Raw genomic sequence first — 23,334 nt, 5'->3', positions numbered from 1 at the left:
GTGCCATGCTCTTTAATTTCGTCAAGTTTAAAATTAATTTTTGTTGTTAGCGTTAAGGCTTATTTGGAAATTATTTGAAATGCACCTTAGCTCACTTTTCTCAAGGCGCAAAACTTCAAATATTTTGTCTAGAGCATCAGACGTGCACAATAGCGCAACGACGTCGGCCCAACTATATCGGTTCAGTTTTCGAGACGTCACACAGTCGAGCCTAAGTCCATGTGCAACCATGGATATGTATAGATACTAATGTATTATTGACTTACATCTCTTACTGTACACAATGCATTTAGCTGCGACGCCCGTTCAGTAGAGAATAAATATGACTTCCAACCCCCTCTCCCAATCTAGTGCGTGAGAAGGAAATTCGTATTTTTTCTCTCTGCGCATGGGCGAAAGCTCGCATGCGGAGAGCTCTAGTTTTCCCCACGTGACCTAGCCACTTCCTACTCGATTTAGACTCATCGCACTTCCGCGGGTGTAGCTCATATTTGGTATCCGGCTTTTGAGTCAAGTTTGGGAATAATACATATCCATGGTGCTGGGTTTCGTTTTGAACACATATTTAGGGTAAATTTCTTAAACTCTCTAATACGTAATATTTTATACGGAGAGATGCTCCGACTTCAATTAGATCATCATTAATAAGCTCGCCCGTTCATATTTCACTAAATAATCCCGTATGGCCTGCTCTTCCTATACTCGCCTTTTTCGTCGGTGTCGCTACCATCTCACCGCATCCCTACACTTTTAAAATTCCCTTTCGTTTAAATGGAAATTGATGATTTATAAATTAAAGGAGAGACCTTCCGCCGCGTTGCAGCACTGCGAATCTTTAGGCCTCGCTTCTCGGTTTACCGAAATGGATGAGATGGATAATTAGGCGTTGAATTTCAACCCAAACCGCTTGGAAAACGTAGAAGACTCAGTCCAAACTTTCCTTCGCGTGTCCTTGTTGTCAGTGCGAATACAGTAAGTGATAGTTTGGGGTGCATTCTTAATAGCAGTTGTATTTAGTTTCCCTGGCTTCTCGGTTTAGATAAATTCTTAATAACAAAGTGGACTGATATAGTTTCCCTCTTTGGGTGGTTCATTTATGTGTGGTAGAGAAGATCAGAAAATCTCAATATTGATAACGGAGAAATCAGTATGGCAAACTACAGACCAAAGAAACTTTGAGGGTGTACAATGTTGTATACAGGGTTTTTCTGAAATGTCTATCTGAAATTAAGGGTATATTGTTTGGGCTATTTCGAGTCGAAAATGTTCAATGTCATTTTGCCGTTCGGGAGTGTTCTACGGATGAGCCCTTAAAATTAATACGAGAAACTGAAAGACAATGATTACTAATTTTATTAAGGGATCATCTGTAAAATACTCCAAACGCAACTTGAAAACGGTAGCCCGGACGGCAAAATGTTCTGGAACATTTTTGACTCCAAACTGACCAAAGAACAACCCTCTTAATTTCTAACAAACCTCTCTGAAACAACCTGTATATTTTAAAATGTGGTATGTTTGTTTGCATGCGGTTTTTCTTTAAGCGCAATAGAAAATTCGCTATTATTTTAGACCAAACTATTAGTAAGAAAATTTTTAAAAGAAGTATTGTTGAGTTTCTCAAAATTAGGTCTATGAACCGTAAGAATTTAGTATTATGATTATCACGTAATTAACCTTTTTTCATTGAAATTGTAATTTGTAAAAAAAATTAACTCTAGATAACAACCTCACGAAGGAAAACATTTCATTTCGTTTGGCCAAAAAAAACTATTTAGTCAGTATCTACATAAAAATCATATTTTGCATGATTGAACCACGCCAAGTAACAAATTTTGGCACAATTGCATTCTCCATCTCAATGTAACGCGCTAAACTTCGACAGGACCATGGTTATAGTTTCAGCTATGAAAATATAAAGTCACGGACCCTTTGAAAGGAGATTCTCGAAAGCTACCCGATATCTCCGCTTCGAAATTCATCAGTTCTCTAGTTTGGACGTAAATGGCATCGATATTTCAGTAGGCCGACCGAGTTGTCTTTTCTGTTACTTCCAAAATTAATTTGACGCGACTGTCCCCTAATTAATGAGCGGCCGACAGCCTCGTTAAAAGCGAAGCCGTGTCCCTTGGCCCAACACGTACATACAGCCTCCCTAGAAAATTTAAAACTCACTTCTACGTCAGGGATGGTGCCGGATTTAATGGTACGAAATTTATGTCTACGCTCCTATCACGGACTGTCCGTCGGAGGCGTCAAAACCGATCGTAGGCGACCCCAAACCCATACGCGCTCTGGCCTTCCAACCCCCGTTGTTATAGATTGGATGTTGTAGAACACATAATACCCCTAAAACTCTAAATTGTCATAAGGTCGTGAGGGTTGAAGGAGGAAGATTTATTCCGGGTATGACCGCTTCCTTCGACCTCATTTATTCCCCTTTCTTTTTCCATCCGTCTCCTCCGTCTTCAATTTAGGATCTCACGAGGGGTTCTATACTCGTCAACCCTATTTGCGTAATTTTTCTTGTAAAATCGTCGATTTATTTAAAAGTTCATTAGTTTTCCCTTATTAATGCTATCGGGAATTCGTAAGCTAATGGGTATCGTTTTTGTGGAAATTTTCTAGGCGGCCTTTGAGTGAGGAGCTAGAATAATATATATGTATGATAAATTGTGGCCTCCAATAAGTTATCTCGTTCGCTCCTGACCTCATGTTGCTACGTCAGTCATGTGAACTCGCGACCTTATTGTGCATGCGCTATGAATATAAACCGACGACCAACCAATGAAACCACCGTTAGAAAGACGTTATAACTATGAAAAGTGATGCAGAGCACTCAAACCACTCCCATAAAACCCGCCTAGAAATTAACATAGATAATATGGGGCACAATGATTTCCGAATTAGCTCATGCAATCCTGATACTATTTAAGCCTTAATATTTTAACGATTGAATTGGAGCCTAAACTACATAATAGCACACAACTTTGTCTACATAATAATTGGAATTATTGTTTTCACGATAATATCTTCGGAACGGAAGTTATTTCATTTTTTTTGGTTTTCTATCAAGATTTCTGAGGTATTTGGAAGAATTGAAATAACTGGAAGAATCGGGGAATTTTTAATTCGTCATAATCGTCTAGGAATTTCATATTGGCTGTATAACTTCCCTATAGTGAAACGAGCATAAACTAATTCTAAAGCAGTACATACTGACTTTTCTACAAATACAAATTGGAAAAGTGGTCCGTGAAAACCAGGATATGTGAGACATTGTTTTGAAAGAATCCCTCCCTACTTTCTAAAACAAAATCAAAATTGGAATATTTGGCCAATTAAGTTTGATTGCCCGTTTTGATATTGACCATGAAAGCATTTTGTACCGTGCAAATTTATAATGAAGGCGTTTCACCCTTAATTTATTTTGATAACGACGTCAAAATGTAAATAGCTTTGATAGCACTTGGAGGAAAACTATCAAGTTTGATAGTAACAAAGCTTATCAAAACAGAAATTACACGAAAGATCGGTTGTTTCTCATTTACTCAAATGATTTATATTGATTATTGGGCCACTTGTACACGTAGTTTCTTTAGTATCGAGCCCCTCTGGTATCCTACTGTTGGAAGCTCTGAATCGTAGGTTGCATCTCTTAACGTAATTATTCCGTAAGATCGGGGTTTTGGGTTTTGCCACTCGCTTTTCCGGAGCCATCGTTTCCAGGAGAAATTCGAGTCTAATACGTTTACCTAATAGCAGCCCCCATAAATGCACGTTCCCGTCGTTAACGCTAATACCCGATTCTAATTGTAAAATTATAAGCCCCGCTTGGTCTGCTCCTCCCGGCTCTTTGCCGTCATTCCGTCAGGGAACGCTCAACTAAAAGCAGTACAAAAACGAGATAAGCCCTTCCTTATATGTATTACACACCAGGAATAAAGAGGACTATTCAATTCCCGTTAAAGGAGGCTCGAGAGAAACACAAAATTAAAAGTGGAATTTTTAAAATACGGCATTATGATAACAGACACGTGACGTTGTGAGTGTGACGCGTGAACCTATTTTACCTTAAATAAATTTTTTTTGCAAAATTCCAGAATAGTAGAAATCCTCCTGTGCCTTGTCAGCTAAAATATTCTTAATGCGTTCTGGCTTCGGTTTCGCCTTCATGCATTGCGGAACAAGATGTAAAATTGTAATTCTGTTAAAAGGGTCTTCCGATTCTTGGTTAAAATCTAACCCTTTTCTTAGCTCGGAACTTAAAAACCAAAAGAGTGGCCTGCAGACACAGACACTCTTGCCAAAGCGCACTATAGACACTTGTTCCACCGTTGCGTTTATTCCTGAGTCTATTCACAATTCAAGACTGCGTGTCAGAGGTTCTAGTTAACGTTAAAAAGAAACTGAATTCTTCATTTCTCTTGAAAACTTCTGACTGATATCAGAGCCATCTAGTAAACGTGAGACTCGAAACCAATATTTTTCAATGCTATTATAAAACTTGCCTCTCTGTGCATTGTTAAACGAATCAATAGAATCACTCCACTTTGGCGAAAATACACTTTAGACTGGCTCGACCTTTGCATTTATTCAAGAGTCTAAACTGCTTGCCAGAGCCATCTAGTTAACGTAAAAAAAGAAACGCAATCTTTCATTGGCTATTGAAATCTTTTGTTTCTGCGCATAAATAAACGAACTAACAAGATCAGCACACATTGGCAAAGCACGCTTTAGAGTTTAGACATTTGCTGAATCGTGGAATAATTTTCGTAGGCTATTCAGAGTTCCTCTTTTAGTTTAGCGTTCCATGATTCGCATACCGTTAGGGTGTTGCGCCTTGGTCGGAAGAGGCTTGAACTAGGATTAAGGGTTAAATTAGTTTGCTCGGCGTATATTCCGCTTGAAAAGCAGATATACCGGCCCGAGAAATGACTTTAGAAAGATTTTTAAAAGACGGACGCCGTAATTAGAACCAGTATTTTTAAAAAAGATTCAACAATTTTCTATTAATGTGGAATTTGGTATTTTCCTGTGAAAACCTTAAGGAATTTTCAAAAATTAAATTTCCCCAGTCGCAAGAGTTGCGTTTGCAGTTTATAGATGCTTTTAAAGTATTAAAATATTTTTTGAAACTTAATCCTAAACAGTATTTTAAGTAAAGTCCGAAGCGGGTTAAAATTTCAGTAGTTACAATTAGGTTTTAGCGTGTTATATAGTGCCTGTAGAATTAAAGTACTCTTCATCAAAAGCTATTTCTAATATCTTTCTAACGTTGAATTTTCAGTTTGTATGTTTAATCTCATTAGACTCGCCGAAAGTCAAATTAAGAATTTTAGATGGTTCATTAGTTATTTAAATGCCAAATACTTTTCTCTCGTTTTAGATAATTTAAAATTAAATTCATTTGAGATTCTTAACATAAATTGATATTCTAACAAAAAATATTGACAAGTAAAAATATGGAAAGATTTCAATTGGAACTGCTACACTTTAAAACGATCTGAGATCAAATTAATATATAGACAAGTTTTATACAGTTTATAAAACCAGAAGTATATAATACTTCTCTTCGAGAGAAGTTTATCACAAAGTGGGCTAATTGTATCATGATTTTTTGCCAACATCAGATCAACATTTGGAGCAAAGTTAGTAAACCGAATCACATACGCGATAAATAGTTGCCTCATCATTACTCTATTAGCGCTTAACTATTTGCCAAGGCGCATGCGCTTGTGGATTTTTGTCCCACGTCAAGACAATCAAGGTTTGTGGGTTGATTGCTGAGGGGTTTAGTACCAAACAGTTATAGAATTCACCCGACGCCGCGATAATCATCTAGTTTGATGAGCAGGAGAGCCAACAAAAAGGGTGAGCCTGGGAAGAATCAAGTTATAGAACTAAAATATTTAAAGGATACAGAGTGTCGTCCTTTTTCTATTATCCCCTTCTGATAAAACATATCGTCACTTGAAAAAATCGAGTGTTTGCATATACAGCGTAAAGAAGATCACAGCGCTCAGAATTCGTCAAACTTTTACGAATGAAAATGTTAGTCATCCTATTTCCGATTTTTACTTGAATATCCAAAGGTCTTGAAAAGTCACTACGATTAATTTCGACATCGGTTTCGCTTTTTCGTTTGGAAAAGTCCGACTAACTCCGAGCACTGTGACCTTTTCTAAACAGATCCTGGGACGGAACAGTGAACGTTCGAATCCAGTTCATGATATCTGGTATTGTTTTATTATTCACCCTTAATTCAACATCTACGGTAATTTTCCGAATAAAGCTGTGCCTGCGTTTCTCATCGCATTAATTTCGTCGCAATTAAAATATTTGCCATATTAAATAATAATTCATCATTTACATAAAATTGCTGGAAGCTTTTGTAATTTTCTAATCTTTCTTATTTAAATAACGAATCTCGAGTTGTTAATTATTTTAAAATACGCGAAAGACTTTGTTCGCATGATTCTCTTAATTATTAATGTTCTAGCTCTAGAATTTGGTTCGCCCCAGGCGGATTTCATTTCGGAAAAATGTACTTAAGGCAATCCGCAGATAACCCTGGCTCGTGTCTCAAGCTAGTTATATTCAAACTCCCTTTCCATTGGCATCCGACGTTTCTGAGTTCAAATCCTCGGGGTATAAAACTGGGAATTGCTAGATACGCATCTCTCTCAATTACACATATTCGTGTTTGCTATCCGATGCTCCAAGCTAGAAACGGCACCAATTTTAATTTCAGACGCCAATAACATTAAGTAAGTTGGAATACTTGGGTTTGAACGATGAATAAATTATAATCATAATGTTTTGTTGCGCTGTTGTCATAATTACATTACGTCGATTTCAACAGTTTTATCGATAAACGTAGCTTAAATTAATTTATATATTTAAAGTTGGAGTTATTAGCAACGGTTGAAAATGGAAGTCGAGCAAGAAATAAGTAACAATTGAAGAAACGGTCTATGGACTTACACTTTAAAAATTAATGTAGCTTAACATTTCTGGTTGCCATTTTCAAATATGGCCGTGGATTTCAACCAAAATTTCTATGGAATATTTAGCGCAATATCAAGTATCGCTTACGTTTCTGGCCCCCATGTAGAAGATGGCAACGAATTTAAAACCAAAACGTTTCACCTTAAGTTCATAAGATATGTTCCATAAGTTTGTCACTGGTTACAAACTGGAGCTTGTCATGAAGTGACGTAGAACATAGATTCTCGATAAGCGACGCCTGGTGAGGTGCTGTCAAAGGCTTAGTAATGCAGACTAAATAGGAAGATGGACTGTTAAACCGCGTGTAGTCAATTCTCGCGTTTCGTTCTCGAACTAGCTCTCAGTAAGTCTTTAGCATTACGAAGTATAGGTTTCACGGTTGTTAAAATATAAGTAATTCAATTTGAAGTGTTTTTCTCAATACATAAATTTCTCGGTACAAACTACAATGTATCAACTTCAGATGTTAGTGTAAACGCTCCGCTTTTCCTGGCACCTTGGATCTAAAGCCGGAAAGCTAGGTCTGATCTATAAACAGAGGCTTCCTACGAAGGTTTGCATAATTCATCGATTTAAGGAAAGACCTTGACATTCGTAATCAAGGGATGGGCTCCTAGATAATATAAAATTTGTATTAGTGTTTGTTTTCTTGTTGAATGCGAAACTTTCCGACTGCCGCTTTTGTTTGTTTTCTTAGTTAACTTATACCTATTAGAGTCCCTAGAATTACTCCAATTGTTTCTATTAATAACAAAGGGATAGTATAGCTTAACAATAAATTTGAGATTTTTTTGTTCGAATGTTTTATTACCAAGGCATAGAAGATTCAAAGTGAATTTCGAAAGCATAAGAAAAGAATGACATGGGGTTACAATGTAGTTTAATAAATAATAATAAAATAAAGTGCGTTAGCTGCAAAATTGCGTAGCTTAGGATCTTGCTTAATATTTTCAAATTCCCTATGTTAAATTTGAATTAGGCAATTTTGTTGCTTTCCAGTTTTTCTTTGGAACATTTATAAATGTTTCCAAAGAGTACAACAACACTAAAGATAATTTACCTTTCTCACGTATCTTCTCCGATTGCATTGTTTATGGAGTATTAATCAGAGGACAGCGTTAATAAAGCAATAACAAGTAGGCGACACCGTTATAACGTCATCGCTCCTTCTAATTGTCAAACAGTTCTTTTTTCCAAAAATGTTTCATTTTCAAATTGAACTTGTTGGGTTTATTTCCGTCTGGACATGTTTTAACGTTTTTTAAGTGATTAAATCAATCTAATCATGTTTAAATCGGATTTAACGTGTTGATGTGATTAAATGAATCTAATCATGTTTAAATCGGATTTAACGTGTTGATGTGATTAAATGAATCTAATCATGTTTAAATCGGATTTAACGTGTTGATGTGATTAAATGAATCTAATCATGTTTAAATCGGATTTAACGTGTTGATGTGATTAAATGAATCTAATCATGTTTAAATCGGATTTAACGTGTTGATGTGATTAAATGAATCTAATCATGTTTAAATCGGATTTAACGTGTTGATGTGATTAAATGAATCTAATCATGTTTAAATCGGATTTAACGTGTTGATGTGATTAAATGAATCTAATCATGTTTAAATCGGATTTAACGTGTTGATGTGATTAAATGAATCTAATCATGTTTAAATCGGATTTAACGTGTTGATGTGATTAAATGAATCTAATCATGTTTAAATCGGATTTAACGTGTTGATGTGATTAAATGAATCTAATCATGTTTAAATCGGATTTAACGTGTTGATGTGATTAAATGAATCTAATCATGTTTAAATCGGATTTAACGTGTTGATGTGATTAAATGAATCTAATCATGTTTAAATCGGATTTAACGTGTTGATGTGATTAAATGAATCTAATCATGTTTAAATCGGATTTAACGTGTTGATGTGATTAAATGAATCTAATCATGTTTAAATCGGATTTAACGTGTTGATGTGATTAAATGAATCTAATCATGATTAAATCGAATTTTTACGTTTATACTGTGATTAAATCTATCTAATCATGATTATGTCGGATTTAATTGGCTGTGTGGTGCGTTGATAAGCAATGAAGTGATCTGCCCCTCGATCCTTATAAATTGTTGGGAATTATAATTGGGGCCGAAATATCCATCGAATCGTTTAAAACTAAGCCGAAGTGATCAATTCTAACTTCATTAATTTGGAGGGATACCTAGAGTGTACCCTGTTAATTTAAAACTTTGCCACAACTGTCAAAGCGTTTAAAAGTTTGTTGTTAAACCGCAATATTTTAAAAACGCCTTCGCTGGCTGGTGGTCCCTTATTGGTGATTTACGACCCATCAACTGATAAATTAGTAAACTCCTAGCTATTATCTCTTCTTGTTAATAAAAATAAACTTTCGCCTCTCGCCACAAATGACAGCTATTTCTCGCCAAAGTAGACAAGTTGAACTGGGAAAGTTTTGATTAATCGGTTTTCAATTAAGCAAGAAAACAACGAGTTCTTCTTATTATTGGCCAGGAACTCAATCTCGGAAATATTTTTGAATTGTTAAAAAATAACATTTGAAATAAAATTAAAATTGAAAATGCGGATGAAACAATGACATTTTAATTTGCATAAGGATTTTGAACTCTTTTTAAACAGTCTGAGATTGGCTTTGTGTTTCATTAGAAGTGTATGCTGATTATTTGAAAAAAGTGGTGTATTCTGTTAAGTCTTCAGAAGATAGGTATATTCCCATCATGGAGGAAATATAAATTGGGTTGAGAAAAGTATGACTGTAACCCCTTCGCCCATACATACTCTTTTGAGTGATACCGACATTTTATCTCTCTGCGCATGAGCGATATTTCCTACTTTCCACGTAAGAATCTTTTGAGAACGTTAGTTCGTTTCCCCCACGTAACCCAACAACTTTTGACTCATTTAAGAGCCACTTCACATCCGTTTTTGTAGTGTTAGTTTAATTGTGTCAAGCTTTTGGAAGAAGTTGGAAAACCATAATACGTAAAACCATAAATACAGCGGGAGAATGCGAAAGCTGAATATGTAGCAACCTCAGCCTAGTAAAATTTGGTCACGTGACTAAACGAACCCTCTTCCACCTGACGGATCTGTAGTGTTTAAGATTAATTCATGTCCTTTTCAGCCTTTAACTGACAATCATTTCAACTAAGAACAAATGCAGATTTTACCGAATTTAGAATTATATTTTGATCTCATGAAGTTAGACAAGTTTGGGTTCGCTTCATAAACCTGGTACAGTGCCTCATTCACTTTCTATTGTTTATTTTGGATTTTCTTATAGTGTTCTAAAAAGGGTAAGGTTCTATGGGCAATTTTGAGTCGAAAATGTTCTATAATACTTTTCCTTAAGAGCCATTGTAAACCAGTTGTGATTAGAGTGTTTTACAGATGACCTCTTAATTAATTTAGCACTAACTTTCAGTTTCTAATTAGAATTTTACTTGTCAACCATAGAGCAGTCTGATAATAGCTTGTAAACGGTGGCCCTTTAGGACAAAATGTGATAGAACATTTTCGACTAAATTCAACCCATTGCAACACCCTTTTTGGAACCCGCTGTATTGAGTGAACATTCAAATAACATACTCTTCCCTGAAGAAGCATAATTTACTTCTGTTTTCTTTAAAATATTTCTGAAAAGAGACTATATACACGCGCGCCTGTCGTAAGAGAAAAGAGAGGCGCTTAAGGGCTTTAAGACCTTTAGGTTTATAAAATTCATTATCGCGAGAAAAGAATGATCCGAGTATATCGGACTTTTCTACCTTCCTCTTTACATGGTAATCTGAATAAGAAATAGGGGCGTGTTCAAGCTGTAAATGGATATGTAAATAAGCCTTAGCCTTAGGGTAAGGCCGTAAGGAATAGCACAGGCTGCGTGAATAAAAGGGTGGGGTTACAAACAATAGTCCGCTAATAATAGAGAGAAACCCGCTTGACCGTGTCCCTCTACTCAATTTTATCTTATTCAAAGTGCAAGTGTCATGAAAATGTTACTCCACCGGAGGTAAATAGAGATAACAGAAAGTAATTATGCAGGGTGGTATATGAAATACTTTCGTGTGCCCAGTTGTTGTTTACGACGTACTATACAAGCCTTGATTTAATTTTCTCTGTCTTCATTGCTCAATTTTATAATATCATTTTCCATTCACTAACAAAATTAGTTTGGCTCTCTCGAATTTTAATTAAGCCTTGGTCAAACCAAAAACCTAACTCGAACTAACGTTGAGAACGTTGTAAGAACAAGATCACCCATATTTTTCCCTTAAAACTCTTTCCCTTCAAATATTTCTCACCTTGAGACACAAGAGTGCTTTCATACCCACGTGACGTTTCATTGCAGATTTCTTTGCAGAAATTCAACGTTCCATTTCACTATTAGGATTATATTCTAAATGAATTTCTTGGCTAAACAATGTAGGGTGCACCATCATTTATACATCTCTGGTGCGTCTAGAAATATAACCAGTGCATTTTCCACCTAAGCCTTTGTTCTAAGCGATTTGGTGCCTTTTAGTGTACTGGTGCAATGAACCTCAATTTCTACGGCCCTGATAAAGCACGCTCAAGGGTGTCACTTCGCTATAAAACTGTATTATAATCTCCAAGCTCTAGCCGAGGGAATGCCAGTGTTTTGGAATTACAATACCCAGTGTTTATACCGAGACTGTATGGGTACTGGTGGGTAATATCGGAAAAATGTAGATGCCGAAAAAGGGGTGGGGTTGGGGCGAGAAAGTTACCAGCTTTATCCTCCTAAAAATGAGAATAGTCTCTCTCCCGAATAGTAGAAATATTCTCGAGGCAGATATTTATTTACATTTGGCCGACCTTAAAGACCCCAAAAGCGCGAAGAGCTAATTGAGTTCTCTCCTTTTATTTACCCCTCGGCGAAGAGACGTCCAACTATATGTGCAAGATATCTCTTAAGCCCATTATAAAGACCCTGTAAGTCATAATAATCTATAATATCCGGGATTGTAGTGTCTATGGTAATTTCTCTGCAAAACAGAAGGATCCGTTTAATTAAGGTCAGTTCACGAGGCGACTTTTAGGCCTCGTTAATTTAATTTTTAAGCCTGTCTATTCAAGTAAGTGTCGACTGACGTATCATCAACAAACCCTAGAGTAAAGAGTTCCATGGAGTTGAATCTCTATACTGATAACGTTGCCTCTGTACCCCCATCGATGGCAATTATTTCCTCCTATTATTCTCAGCATTTTGGTAGGGTAGTACGATTCAACCGCCACCTATTGTTCTTACTTCAATTAAATGAGAAATGATTTTTGGAAATTACGCAACGCGGCAGCACTTGCCATGCCCCTATTGAATTAGAACGTATTCTTGGAGACGTTCATAAGCCACTTCGATATGAAAAGGAGGTAGGCAACCCTCAGTATCAGGACATGCAAGGGGTTGACCCATAGCCGTCTCTGCGCACTCTCTAGACCTAAAACGCTTAAAGCCCATGCACTAAAAATCAAGATAGAAGCCAAAGTTTTACCACCGTGTCTTTCCCTCTTGGTTACATCGAAGAGGCTTATTGCCTCACATGGGATTTACCAACATGTTTCCTTCAAGCCCAAACCGTCTTACTTCGGAGGCTGAATTTTTGGAACCTTATTGTTATATTGACGGTACTCACTAAGCAAGATTATTCTTTCAAATGGAATATTGAAATGTTTACCAATAAACATTCGAACGAGAAAACTTCTGTACATTTTAAACGCTTTGTGAATCTTATATAATAGTCTTATGGTTCACTTCATTTCATTCTCGCGCCTTAAGAGACGGGGATTATATTTATATTCAAAGTAGAGTAACCCCATCTTCCGACACCTTACACTCGTAAGAAGATGAAAGAAGACTAGAGAAGTGAGTGTATGGAGGACAGACGGGGGAAGGGGACGAAGCGACAGAACAGAAGGTTTTGATCGAAACTTCCCTCCGTATTCTTAGTACCTTCTCTTCCACGAAGATTTTTCATTTTCAAATAGTACCGAAGGCGAAGTTTCTGGAAACTATCAGGGTTCCTACGAATTTTTTTGAATGAATTTTCTTTACTTATAATGTTTGCCCAGCTCGTTTCTGACCCTTTTCAAGAACTTCCATGACTTGATCGCCATAACCGATATCGCAACCAACTTGTTCCCTGGAGACTAACAAAGGCAGATGATTTTTTGTTTCTTTAAGATGGATTTTATCGGATAGGCAATACAGGTTGCCTTGGGAACCATATTACTCAAACCCCCTTGAAATCGCTAATTCCAGAAGGGCTCCCATATTTTTTCGAGCTGACAGTACTGATCCTTTTGGTCGAACAGTATAGGTATTATATTCTGTTCTTTTAGTAGAGTCTGACCTCGGCTAACCCCATTAATATGGACTTAGAAATTGACCGTGAAATTGAAGCTCCCAGAGCAGGAAAATGGGCAATAGAAAAAACATTATACTTAGTTTTTTTTTATTGTGGCGTTTTTTGGAATTTTCAAGGTTTTCCAGGCCTTTTATGAACCCTGGATAAATAAAGCGGATACAGAGAGTATGGTATCAAACCTCTCCCTCCATTTCTTGGGGCTAAACTGAGTGCTAACAAAATATTAATTAATTAATTAATATGATATTCGCTTAAGTTGTTTCGTAACAGTTTTGATTTGTGGTTGCAATTTTGAGAAACCATAGTCTATCGGTTGCCGCGTAAAATATTTAAGGCCTTTCGTTATGACAAAATTGAGGCTCAAAGTTCAACAATATTATATGAAATTATGGTTAAATAATGGCAATACCAGAAAAACAATTTTCGTTCCCAACCACGCCTTGTTTTAGATAGTACTGAAATTAAATTATTATGACCCTATTAGACTAAAATCTCCAAATGAAATTGTTTATATCGGTTTCTTATAACCTATGAGACATACCAATGCATGATGTTATCAACTCGACTATGGGGGGGGGGTGTGTGTCCTGGAGCATTTTAAAAGTGTGGATCCTCTTATAGAACTTTGATTAGGGACAGAAATGTGGAAAGATGAATTTCAACATCAAATTTTGTAAATGGTTTCTAGGCCTCTAGAAAATTTTCTGTTTATATTTACCTAATATTTCCGTTGGAATACCAACTTTTGGTTCCCCACGGGATTCTTATTCCACCAAATATTTTATGCTTGGGACTGAATTAATTTTGAAGTTAGGGTTATATATTTGCATAGGGATGACACATATCCTCAAACTAAAAAGCTAATAACTTAGCTTATATATTTTGGTATTTTTTTTTTTTCAATTTTATAATTGCTTTGAGTATTGATTTTTTTTTATGTTTATGTACATAAATTCCATTCGAGGCGAAACTGTTTAAATTTTAAAATTATAATGTATTCGCCATATACATTGTGTGGGGTGACCTTTGAACCTCAAATATATCAGGTTGCACGTCCAGTTTTTTGTTTAAATCCTGCTTTGTCACAACCCGCACCATAATGTCTTCATTTTACATTTGCTTATATTTCAGAAAGTGGGTGATGAGTTAGCATATTTGTTTTTTAAGCACAGTTTCTATTTGTTTATTTCCTAATTTGACCAAAATGCGCAGTTAATATCAGTAACATCAACGGAAGGATTTAGAACTAGTTTAGCTCAGTCCGCGAATCTCTAGCAATAAATCCTGTTAAGAACCGTCTATTCTAGACCAGTAATTTTAGGTTAATGATTAATCCCTAATTAAGCATTTTTTTTTCAATTGAAATTTGTAACAAAAGGGTTAGTTTCTATGAAAACAACAGCCCCGAGATTTACCAGTGGACTCCGACACTATTTGGTGTTGTAGTGTCTACATATCCAGTAAACAAGACCACGTTTCAACACCCTTAAAACACCCGGGCAACTCCAGGTAGCTTAGCTTGTTAAAATTAAAAGAATTATCGAAATGGGTCATATTAATTAAAAGAAACTTTATACCACTCTTGGTCGAGATATTCCGTACTCTCCGCCCTACTTGGTTACGGACGCCGGTTCCGAAACCTATCCATTATTTGTGTTAGTTGCCTACTCCTGAGCTATATTTACTCTTAGAACTTTCAAGTACCTCTTCAAGCTCTGGTGATGAGCGAAACGGAATGGAACGGTAGTTTCTCATTTCTCTCTCATTCTTTTTCATCCTCTGGGTGCGTGCTTTGAATTGAAAAGTTTTTAAGCACCGTATACCTCTGACCTAACCCTCCACGGTTGTCTGGACTCTGACCCTTAACCGGAGCCGAAAATATGCACGTTTTTGAAGAAGATTCGAGTGGGGAACGATTTTTAAACATACTCTCTGTCCTCCCTTGGCACAGGATTAGCGATATCGCGAGACTAAAGTGAAATAGATTCCCGAATGAAATATATTTCAAGAACCCTCCATTACATTCCATTCCATAACATAAGTATATGATCAAAATGCCGTATGTGTGTTATTGCTAATGATCGGGATATCAAGACAGTTAATATTACATCGCATCACTATGTGTGATCAAAACATATCAGTGATTCTTCTGAGGAAAAACAGACCCTTTTTTCTTATCAAGAATCTCACTAGAGGGCAGTGCATAGTGCGATTTTGCGGGATATCTAAGGCCGCTTGCCACGTGATAAGGTCTAACTAAGTTCACCCGGAGTCTTTCTCCCTTTGTGTGAGTGGAATGTATGGTGACTGTTGTCAGTCTAAAAAGCGCAAGCAATTGTTCTCCATGTCTATTCATCCCTGACAGGCATTTTGTTGCATCGGTTTTATTGTTATAAATTGCTATGCTATTTCGAATGTATTATAACCAGTACCTTTAACTATTGTAATTGAAGTAGAACCTTCGAACCACGAATAAGTAGAGGTAATTTAGGTTTTATTTTACCCATTATATTCAAGATAGGTGGTGGTCAATCCTAAAGCAATTGCATTGCATACTAGTGGCAGATCCGTTTGCCTTCATCCTGAATGCATTTTCAGGCATTCTTATTTTAAAAGACTTATGATCTTAATCTTATGTCTTTCCTTTTTGAGAATAAAGGGCTTCATCGCACCTTGCTCTAATTTAAAACTTTTCTAGGACCCAGATGAGATCCTCTTGGTTATAAGTGGCCTCATTTTGAATTGCAAAGATATTTGAGTCTTCGGGGCAGCTTTGCATGCAATGTGGATTGGGTATACAATATTACTTACAATGGAACCCGCCCATTTATGTACACGATATGTTTCCGGATTGTTTTCCCTGTGAAGAAGATTAAGGATGGGTTCAGTAGGTAAATTTACACGCTATGCAGACGAAATAATTAGTTTGTTCAGTCAAGATGATATGAGACCAGGGAGTAATGAGTTTGTTTAGAGGGCGAAAGCGGCAACCCTATAATCATAAGAACCTCCTTCAAACTTTCGAATTAATGGGAAAAGTATTTGCCTGGTTTGTTTCCCCAAACAATTATCCGAATTTCTATGAAAGACACACAACAAACTTAATTTCAAAACATGAATTCTCATTGCATTGAGTCATATATCTAAAATCTACCTTTAATTTTTCATTTTTACCTTTAAGATCCTTACATAAATCATATCATAAGTTTATCTAGCCTGATATACTAATGATCATATGTTTTAATAGCTTTGAAGTCGAAAGGGCTTATATTTCAATTTTTTTACGTATTTCTGCTAAACCCTTAAACGAAGAAAATTAAATATGCTTATTACGTTAACCCTCTATGGTGAATACTAAGAATTATTTGTAATTTCTCAAAATTTCGGCTACTGTGTGGTTGTAAGTTTCAGTAAAGGAATGGTTAGGGAAATCAAATTCTAAAGCCATGCATGGGGTTTTAACGAAATTGGAATGTCTTAAGGTTATACGAATTGATGTAACTCTACTTTTCACCAAAAATAATTATATAAGTTTAGAATAATGTTTTGTATACGGAATTTATTGAAGAAAGGATTGCTTTTAACCAAAGTTAATCAATTGAAATAAGGTATTTAAGGGTTTGGTTAAAGCAGACGTAAATCACTTGAAGTAAAGTTACATTTAACTGATGATCATACTTCCTTTAATGCTTAGAAAGATGTGGCTATTATTTTGAATCAATCTTTCGATTTTCTTATAAAAATTTCAAATATTATCCTGTATTTCTTTTAAGTTATTTAGAGTTTTTAGTTTTCACCAGCATGATCAGGCGTAGTTAAATAAGTCTTATTTCGTTGATATTGAAGATTAATTCTCAAACACTTACTACAATAAAACTCAGTTCATTGCATGGGTTCATTCCTTATGAAAATATCCACCTCTTAAACGTAAAAATGGTGTTGGCATCCCTCAGTATCGGGTTGATACATTACCATCTCTGCGAACACTCATAATACAAAGAGACTATAGCGCAGGCGCATAAATCGAGATGGAAGGCATAGCTAAACTCCTATCTCTCTCCCTCTTTGTTACATCGAAATTATCTATAGATAAAACTTGTACAACATTTAGGTTGAATCATATTAATTTTGAGTACGTTTTCTTGATTGTGTTTTAACCTTGTTTTTTTTTCAGATCCAGTTTCACCTGTCAGCCATGGTTCAGTCCATAGTCAAAGCTCCTTTTATCGTCTGTTGAGCATCGTAGTTCCTTTGGTATGCGCGGGTGTCATCGTTCTAGTCGTGACCGTTGTTGTCGGCATCGTTGTCACGAGGCGTCACGCTCCACAGAGATACGGACCTAGACAAGACGGAGACGGTATGTACACTATTCCCCTTGCATTCTATAATACCGTTCTACCAATACACGCTGGAATTAATTCGGTGAATCTAATCGAGGATTGGAGGGTTGACATAACATAATGTAGCTACAATGGGTCAAAGTTCGCAATTCTCAGTTTTTCACCCCATGTTTTCAAAAATGGTCGCAAGTAATATGATGTTGAGAAGTATTACAATTCTCTTATAAATAATTCGTAAGAAAAGTTTGTTCCCTTGTTATGGATAGGAGTTGTGTGTTAAAAAAGGATGAAGTTCCGGAAAACTGCAAAGCAATGTTAAGGCTCATTCAGGCAAAGAATAAAATGTTACGTTCCCGTCGGACGCTTTGATAATTTCGTTTCTGTCGCGTTGTTACCTCCACTTCTCTGTTCAGACGTCAGAGCAGACGACTTAAAACTAATCGTGTATATGATGATTATTAAATACTAAAATATGCGAATCCAAAATGACAAATACGGCCATGAAACCTAAAACTTTTCATATATCGTCTGCTAAATCATAGCTTACTCGATCTTGTCTCAGTAAGGCATAACGAGGCGGTGCCATCTCGATGCTGCCAGATGAAAACGCAATTTTCAAACAAAACCCGCGAATCCTTGTGAACACTCTAATTAATCGAGAAAAGCGATTTCACCGACGTGAATTTCATATTATAGTCTAATCTGAATGGGCCTTTACGCTTTATTTATTGTGCATATCATCTCTGTCTCACCACTTCTTCGAAAAAGTCGACAAATAACACGTAGGTAGAAAAGGTAATGTTTCACACGTGAAACGCTGTCTGAGTGTCACTAACAGGCAAAAGACATAACTATCCTTGTGTTTCCTTATGAAAATGGCATATAACAAAGCCATTAGGTATTAGGTGTAACACATATTTTGGAAATTTTATTATCAAATGTCTTCTATTTCGAGTAGCACTATAAATTTAATATGAAGTAGGGATGGGAGCTTTTATACACCGGGATTAAGATATTTATCTTTCGTACACGACGCCGGTGTAAGGATGTAGGACATTGGAATTTCTTGCGGAAATTGCAATCGCGATACGAGAGCTACTAGGCAGTAGCCGAGCGCTACGAACATTGAGCTTGTCTGTATCAAGGGTTCATATATGACCTGAGAACGTATGAGCTTCGAAAAATTATTGTGATGTGAGGAAACCCACTGGGAATTGTGAAACTGGACCCCGTAACTCCTGTAAATCCTAAAAAAGCCTATAATTTTGGAACATGTCGTGTAAAATCCTATGACTCTGAAAACTACTTTTTTCCTTAAATTCCTATTTTTCTATAGCAATTTTCGAATATGGCTGGATTAAGTCTTAGGTTATGATAAATTTCGGGTATGATTTCATTACAACCCAATTCCATCTTCGAATGTTCTCAGATCTGATATAGGTTATTGTCTGTATGCATATCATAGGATCTGTTTTGCGCCTAAGAAATGAGTTCTAGGCGAAGCTAAGTTCTGTGAAAATCGAATTATCTCCAGAAACTATCTTACAACTCCGCTATACCAAAGTTTATAGTTTCCTCGCAATGAATCCCAGAGATATTTGGATTATCGGGCGGGTTACACCACGGTTCCTTGAAATAATGGTGCAGTGAACTCTAGCTCGTCTGGCGTTGCCTATTGGCGCGTGGGAAATAACCTAAGAATGCGGCCTAACGCCTGTGTGTTGTTGTCTCTTCAAACTATTAATAGAATGGTCTATTTCATCCAATATCACTTCCTTGGCAATTTTTCAACTTCATTAAAATAGACGTTAAACTATAAATAAGGTTCCTTACAATTCTGGTTGCCATTTTCCTACGGTTTTTATGGATATTCAACATCAGTTTTCCCAACATGGTGTTTAACAAAGGCTGTGTTACGAGATTTGAAATATGTGTTTTGATGTTTTCAAAGCATTTTTTTTTGGAATTAGAATATAAAAGGGTGTTCTTGGACAAAATTTAAGTATACTATCGAAAAACACGCATGCCACGATGTAGTTTTAAGTCTATTATTGGCCTACAAATAGTTTTATCATTTTCTCTAGTAGTAAACGTGTCTAATACAGGCTATAAAATCATATTTTGGCAAATATTTCAATAATTTTGATCGTACACAAATTGTCAATAATCAATTTCTCCGAAATCCAAAAATATCGCGTAAAAAGATACTAGTGTATTTTTAATCGGGCAAAAGATTCTTATCTCTTAAAATATAGGCCTAAAATTTCTAACAAATGGAGCTTTTTTCTCTTTGGACACAAAGAAGTTCTCAAACCATTTAGTTCAAGGAACGTTGTATAGACTCTCTAAAACAATCGGAAAGATTACATTATCTAATACCATCGGCGCTTTAATTTAATTTCCGCGAGTCCGAAATGTGTATAGGCTTAACAATGGAACGAGTGGAAAACGTCCGAAGCGCCTGGCAGTTCGTTAACTCGGATGAATAAAGTTTAATGAATAATTAAGGCTAATAGTACGACGGAGACCTATAGTGAACTTTCCCCTATTTCAGCTCTCACAATCTCGAGATACAGGGTGTGAATTTTAAATGCGGAAGTGCACGGTGTTATTTTATGATATTTTAATTAGGTATGCTAATACGCAATTGTTTTTACAACGCATTAATGCACTGGACTTCGATCTATCCTGGGTTTGAATTTAAAATTCGGGTTAATTTAATATATATGGAAATATTGTATTGCTTAGTTTATTACAAGTAAACAATGTGCATCTTTGGTTATCCCTATTTCACTAAACTGAATCATATCAGGGCTCTATATTTGCAAGAATTGAAAACCTCAGTCGTTTGGTTTCTGGTTATACAGTATATTTTTTTCCATTAACCTAACCTAATCTGTTATATCTTAAACAGTTGTTTGATTTAAGGATGGTACTATTCCGAAACTGTACATCAAAATATTGTAATAGGTATTTCTTATATTTTAGGTTTTACTGTTTCACTTTTTAGCAAAATGACAACCATATTTCCGAACTATTCATCAAATCGGGCAAAGTTTAAAGTAAACTTATCCGCTAGTAACGTAGGTATTGGATTTGGATTCCTGTTAATAGTTTTAGGCTAGTTACTGCAATTCGCACAAAATTTATAGACCTAAACAAAAACATCAAAAAACAGTAAACCAAATTCATAAGAATTTCGGAACACGATAACTTGACGCTAAAGAGCCTAAAGACTTTTGCAGATTCAAAGAATCGAACTAGTTTAAATAGTAACATTTTTCCTGGAAGCTCAGCCCGGATACAAATGGAAAATACGTTATCCTAATAATTGCCTTTAATTCTAATAAAATTGGAAATTTATTTGAATTGGTATAGTTGTTACTGGGAAAACGTATTAACACGAAGTCGATATTTAGAAGACCCAGTTGAAATTCTGCAACCTGTTATTTATTAAACGGTATTGACATATTTTGTCCTGACTAAATATTTAAATCTTGATATACGACTTAAAATTAATTAAATATATTACTAATCAAACTGAGTATTAAGACCAAAAATTTAGGATGGATCATTAAATTTTGAAACCGTGTTTAACAGATGTAAAATAAATGGAGCTTGTCAGTTTTCAAATTAATCGAATCATTTATTGTGTTTTGGCATATTGATAAGCATTTAAATTAATTTTAATTTGTGTTAATCATTAAAGGTGTTAGACCTATGGATCACCTAACTATCTCATCTTGGTACCGTGTTAAACAGATAATAGGGAAAATGGCGGTTATGATTTTTTTAATTAATCGAATAATCAACTGATTTTGGAATCGATCAATAAATTAAAGACGCGATTAATCGATTTGATATTCTTCCATCTTAATCAAATTAGATCAATCGAATCTTGTTAGAATTCGAATCGTATTAGAGTAGAACCCGATTCATAATCCACTATCATCACAAAGTCAAACCCCTAAGTCAATGATTAATTCTTGTATGAAAATTATCACACCCTGTATATCTCTCCATTCTGAAATTGAATGAAGGGATGTTTCTCGCCATAGAAAGTGTAAAGGTATACGCGGATTATAATTATTTGACCAGGGAAACAGGCAATGGTTCTCGCAGATTCTCTTCAGTCCTTATTGGATAGTCTTGCATATGTAACTAGCTAGCCCCGTTTCGAAGAGACTCGTGAAACGAGCTATTTCGCGAAAAGCCCTTTTATGCATGTATAGCCTTCTAGGCTTAAGATGATTTTGATAAACAGGCACGCCCAGTTTGTTACCCCGAGATACGCTCAGATTTAGATAAACTGGTCCATGAATAGTTTCTCTCTCCTCTCTGTTCTCTCCTTTTGAATCCTAAATATTAATTTCGACTCTGGAAACTAGCCTTCAAGCTAAATTATAAGGAGCTCGGAAATAGAAGAGAGATCAGTTAGTTCAGAGTTCTTGGATGCGATGGTTAAAGGGACTGTAAAGACGTCGGCGGACCGTTGGATATTTTTTTTTAAACTCATCCGACCCACCCTCCCCTCTCTTGTGATTGGTTGTGAGCTGTCCGCTTCGGCGATTCCTAGTTCTGACCCGCGAGAGTCCGAGACTACCGCAGCATTTGCTAGAAGCAAAGACTTTCGTTTTGCTCACCCATGGGGATTGTGACGTCAAAAACGACGTTTTCAAAAAAAAAAAAATCAAACGGTCCGCCGACTTCTTTTGAGACCCTTTAAGGTACGTCTATTCATTGCCACTCTTTCGACTTTATTATTTCCCTAAAAATACTTTCTCCATTAATGGTATATAAAAAAAACCTCTTGGAAAACTATAAAATACTAGTAACAAAGTCCGTCAACCCGTAAGGAAATTTTCATTCGTTCTTGGACCGCCATTTTGAAAGATGAAGAAAAGAATTAAAGCTCAAACAATATAGCACTTTTCTCTAAGATTAGGGAACCAGTATACTAAATATTAGTTAAATCACTTGAATCGCGTGAACGTTATTCTGTAAAGAATGTATTTTCTTACATTTTTGGTCGCCATAATTCAAGATGGAGGCTGATTATTAAAATATTTCATGGTGCTTGCCTTCTACTTAAGAGTAACGTCCCTGCGAAATTTTATTCTTCTGGTTAAAGCGGTTTGGTATGTTCGTTAATTACTAGTCAATCAGTACTTTGAGGGTTGCATTTAAAAATTGCGCCGAAGCTCGCGTTACGGCCATAGCGACCTCTGGCGACGCTATTCACGCCGGAAAACACATACCCTAGGCAACGTTTCGAAACGTGCTTGGTATAGTAAGATTTATACCCATTCTTTGGGAAGGTTATATAAGAAATTGTACAAACTTTTTTAGATCATTATAAAGTATTTTTCAAATACAAAATTCCGTTAAAGCACATATTTTAGAACAAGTGAACGAAATAAGAATTTTATTGTTCCATTAATGTTTATGCACCGCAATTATTTTATGTTCGGTATTTGATAGATATTAAAGTTGAAACAAATAATTCGTAATTAGTTCAAATACCTTAATCTTGTAACCTGGCAGGGTGTTATGCCT

The 23,334-nt window shown here is 36.0% G+C and overlaps 1 protein-coding gene across 3 annotated transcripts in view; it reads left to right on the top strand.

Moving 5' to 3' along the window:
- Positions 1–23,334, top strand: part of LOC149718443 (cell adhesion molecule Dscam1-like) — a 451,194-nt gene that overhangs the window by 372,050 nt on the left and 55,810 nt on the right. For all 3 annotated transcript variants that reach the window (XM_089845167.1, XM_089845151.1, XM_089845159.1), the window contains exon 22: positions 17,613–17,795. In XM_089845167.1, the coding sequence (XP_089701293.1) occupies positions 17,613–17,795 (183 nt within the window). The remainder of the gene's footprint in view (positions 1–17,612; positions 17,796–23,334) is intronic.

This window comes from Phalangium opilio, unplaced genomic scaffold, assembly GCF_054372755.1.
Source record: "Phalangium opilio isolate 3A_F unplaced genomic scaffold, DU_Popi_V2 ptg000002l_1, whole genome shotgun sequence".
NCBI lineage: Eukaryota > Metazoa > Arthropoda > Arachnida > Opiliones > Phalangiidae > Phalangium > Phalangium opilio.
Note: the sequence above shows the minus strand (reverse complement) of the source record. Positions and strands in the feature narration are given on the sequence as shown.